Source organism: Vicia villosa, linkage group LG1, assembly GCF_029867415.1.
Source record: "Vicia villosa cultivar HV-30 ecotype Madison, WI linkage group LG1, Vvil1.0, whole genome shotgun sequence".
In the NCBI taxonomy this organism is placed as follows: domain Eukaryota; kingdom Viridiplantae; phylum Streptophyta; class Magnoliopsida; order Fabales; family Fabaceae; genus Vicia; species Vicia villosa.
In genome coordinates, this window is record NC_081180.1 from 248,999,825 (window position 1) to 249,003,822 (window position 3,998).

Below are 3,998 nucleotides of genomic sequence, written 5' to 3' on the forward strand. Positions count from 1 at the left end.
AAATAGGGAAATGGTGATGATATTCTGATGTGCAAAAATGGAAAGAATGGAGTTTTATCTATCTCGGCAATATACCATGTGTTATACGACGAGAATAATGCGGAGATTGATACGACTTGGATTAATATCTGGAGGCTTAAATTTCCGTAGCGAACAAGAGCTTTTATTTTGTTGATAAAGCATGGTAGATTGTTAAGGAATGTGAGACTTTATAGTATGGGAATTGGAAATGGAAGGTGTGATCATTGTCGAGATTGTCCAAAAAACTATCCTTCATGTGCTGCGAGATTGTGATATTATTAAACCTTTATGGCTTAGCATTGTGAAGAGAAATGATAGGTATTGGTTCTATACTATGAATCTGCATGAGTGGATTTCTGAAAATATAGGGGGCAAGGGCAGGAAGAAGGAAAATATGGATTGGAGCAGGTTTTGGGCGACGACTTTCAATGCAGCGTGGAGATGGAGGAATCAGGAGAACCATGTAGAGGGTTTGTGAGGCCAGGGAAGCAGGAGGAAGCTGTGCGACAGTTTCTAGATGTTATGCCGGTTGATGATAACATTATTCATCCAAAGGAGCGGGACTTGCAGATTTCTATTCAAGTCAGTGGGAAGGCACCAAAGGACAGTTGGGTCTGTTTGAATGTGGATGGGGCTTGTAGAAACAGGATAATTAGTTGTGGAGGTGCTATTCGGGGGAGTGAGGGTGAGTGGCTTAGTGGCTTTTCCAAATTTATTGATCACGGGGACGCGCTTATGGCGGAGTTGCGAGGCTTACTCGAGGGGCTGAATCTGGCCAGGAAGTTGAAGTTTTTCAAGGTGGAAATTAGAGTTGATTCGATAGAAGTGGTAGAGATTATTGGCAGGAAGCAGACCACAAGTGTTGGGAGATCCATTGTGCAAGAGATTTGGAGCTTATTAGACTTGGATTGGGAATTGGTTTTATTCCATTCATACCAGGAAGAAAATAGGCAAGCTGAAGCGTTGGCTAAACATAGCTTTCCATTAGCAGATATGTGTATTATTTTTCTCCAACTGCCCAGATTTGTTTACTCATATATTTGGATGCAAATGTAAGGGATAGTGTTACTCCTAGAGTTGTTGCGGTGCAGTTTTTTTTTTTTTTTTGGGCTTTTGCCCTCTTTGCAATAAAAAACGTTAAATTTTGGTACTGAGTACAATCATCATCTTGTTAGTGTAAGCCCTAAAGGCCAATACTTTTGGTACTTGCATCGAATTATTTATTAATAATAAAAGGCATTTCTTTATTATGATTATTTTTCCAAAATAATAAAGTCCCTAGAATAGTTAGTTTGTTTAATGAAATGTTAAGTGCGACTTAATCTTGAGATCCCATTAAACATAAGGACATTATTCTTAAAGTATACATAGTCGAGCTTTATTGTGAAGAGTAACATTAAAACATCAAGACTATTATGAAGATAGACTGATGATCACATCTCATGGATCATGGATAAGGAGTTATCAAGTCTTGACATAGGTGGTGTATACCACAATAGAATATTGTGCAAAGTGTCATAAGTTATTCTCATGGTGATAAGTGGTATATACCACCCTTCGACCTGAAACCACTATGGACCCTAGATGTAGAGTCAAGTGCTTTATTGCTGATCAAACATTGTCCGTAACTGGATGACCATAAAGACAGCTGATGGGTACTTCACAAAGCATGCTGAGGGGCATGAGTGACCTAGATGGAATTTTTCCATCCTGCATAATAGGATAAATGTCTAAGGTTCCAATATTGAACTGGATAAGGGTGACACAGTCTATGTCTTGTGTTAAATAGACATAAGGGAAAAAGGTTAATTGTACACACGCATTATCTCGGAAAAGTTTTTGTCAGATCACATGACATTTTCGTGACTTGGATAGCAGTGATGTATTGCTAGATACCGCTCACTGTTTATTATGTTAAATGTGTGATTTAATATAATTTTCAACGTCCCAAAAACCTACAGGGTCACACACATAAGGACAGGTTGATGGGAGACACAGTAAATAAGGAACACTGTAAGGTACAATGCACTTAAGTGAATTTGGAATGTGGTAAGGTACCACACACTTAAGTGATATACAGCTTAATTGGGATTTTAGCTTGCAGCCTTAATTGGGCTTTAACTTGTAGCCCATACAAGTGGTTCTATAAATAGAACCCTTGTGTTGAAGCATTTCACTTGATGAAAATTCGGTCTGAGAAATCCTAGGCGTATTTTTTTCTCTCTCACTCAAAGCCTTCATTCGTATCAGCTAGCACTGAGGCTGAAAGGATCTGTTCGTGTGGACTGAGTAGAGGCATTGTTCTTCATCAACGCTCGTGATCACTCCTTCGATTCGGAATTAAAGATTTCAATCGCCACAAGAGGTAACTGTTTCTATCACTGATCATGCCCATTCGTAAGGATCACTAAAGGAAATTTTTTAATTTCCGTAGCGTATTATATCCCGCTTTTCCTTCACATCTAAACGACATCCAAAAATATACTAAATTAAAGCACATAATATATAAGAAATAATATAGCAGATGTCCAATAACCAAATCAAAAAATAAATACAGTGGAACTATCCACCAGACATCTAAGTCTTCAACTTTTAGGCCTTCTTGCCAAATCTTTAGACTTACAGTGAACCTGAAAGCAGCAACATAATTAGGGTGAAATTACTAAATCTTAGTGGAATTCCCTATCTTATAGATCCACTCGGATCTACAAGGTTCTACTACTATTCTTATACTACTGGTACTGCTCTCACATAGTTGATACACAATGAGAATAACGAAGCTCTGCTAGCTTTTCAACATGTGTGAATGTCATACTCACAAATGGACTTGTCATGTAACTCAAGGGTAATTAGTCCCAAAACCGATCACAATGATCTATCAATATATCCGTCATATATGGTCGATGGGATACCAGACCTTAACTGTATGGATTACACTATTCATCAAATATGGTCAATGGAATACTAGCCCTCCGCTACACATGGTACATTATCTACAAGGTATATTCAATGGATTCCAGACCTTCACGATATGGATCACACTATCCACCTGATATGGTCAATGGATTTCAGATCTTCATTACATAGAATACGCTATCCATCAAATATGTTCAATGGACACCAGACCTCCACTGCATGAATTACATTATCCATCATATATGGTCAATGGATACCAAACCTCCACAATATGGATCGCACTGAAGTCCTTTCCACCAGATATGGTCAATGGAATACAAGACCTCCACTACATGGATCACACTGACAATCATGGTATTCTGAACTCTTTCTCTAAATATTCTCTTTTAAGGGATATGTTTCTCACTTACCGTTTAATCCATTAGGAAAGCATACACTTAAAAGCTCATCGTTAGGGTTTCACCATTCTACCCTAAGCGACTTAATCTAGAGGTTTACTTTATCACATAGCCATTCATACTATCGACTTCTTGCAATTTTCTGTAATACTCCACATTACTTATTATGTATGACATCAAGGGTTATCGGTTCTTACGACCATACTTGATCTCACATACTTCTATTATGGTGTGGTAACGTTCTTATCACCAACTAGTGTTTCGTAACATACACTTGATCTTTAAAGCTTCAATCACGCCACGATTAGTTACAACCAACTATGGTTTTATAAACCGTATTGCGCATTCAGGAAACTCCAAGTGTCTCTGTGAATTACCTTATATGACACGTGTACACCATTTCACATCATAAGACACATACATATATGTTCTTATGATCGATTATGGTTTTTAATCACGTTCATACTATTTTGGAATAATTCACATACCAATACATTCCAAGCAATGAAATATGATTTTAGACATGATACACATCATCCTTATGAATACATAAGTCAAACACTGCATAAGAGCATTCAACAAAATGAGAAGCTTGTATTAGTAGTAAGGTGCTCGCACTATGGTGTAGAGGTATTGTGTTCAACTCCTACTGAGTCCATTATT

At 37.7% G+C, this 3,998-nt stretch overlaps 1 protein-coding gene across 1 annotated transcript; it reads left to right on the plus strand.

Annotated features, from left to right (window-relative positions):
- The first annotated feature begins 229 nt into the window (after positions 1-229).
- LOC131598912 (uncharacterized) lies at positions 230-1,077 on the plus strand. The gene is made up of 2 exons (XM_058871482.1): positions 230-339; positions 390-1,077. Exons 1-2 carry the CDS (start codon positions 230-232, stop codon positions 1,075-1,077), a joined length of 798 nt encoding a protein of 265 aa, XP_058727465.1.
- Positions 1,078-3,998: the final 2,921 nt, after the last annotated feature.

Bases quoted from the DNA above. Each gene is read 5' to 3' on its own strand.
- LOC131598912 (XM_058871482.1), top strand. From the start codon at position 230: ATGGAAGGTGTGATCATTGTCGAGATTGTCCAAAAAACTATCCTTCAT. The intron at 340-389 runs GTATTGGTTCTA...CTGAAAATATAG, and splicing joins ATTGTGAAGAGAAATGATAG to GGGGCAAGGGCAGGAAGAAG.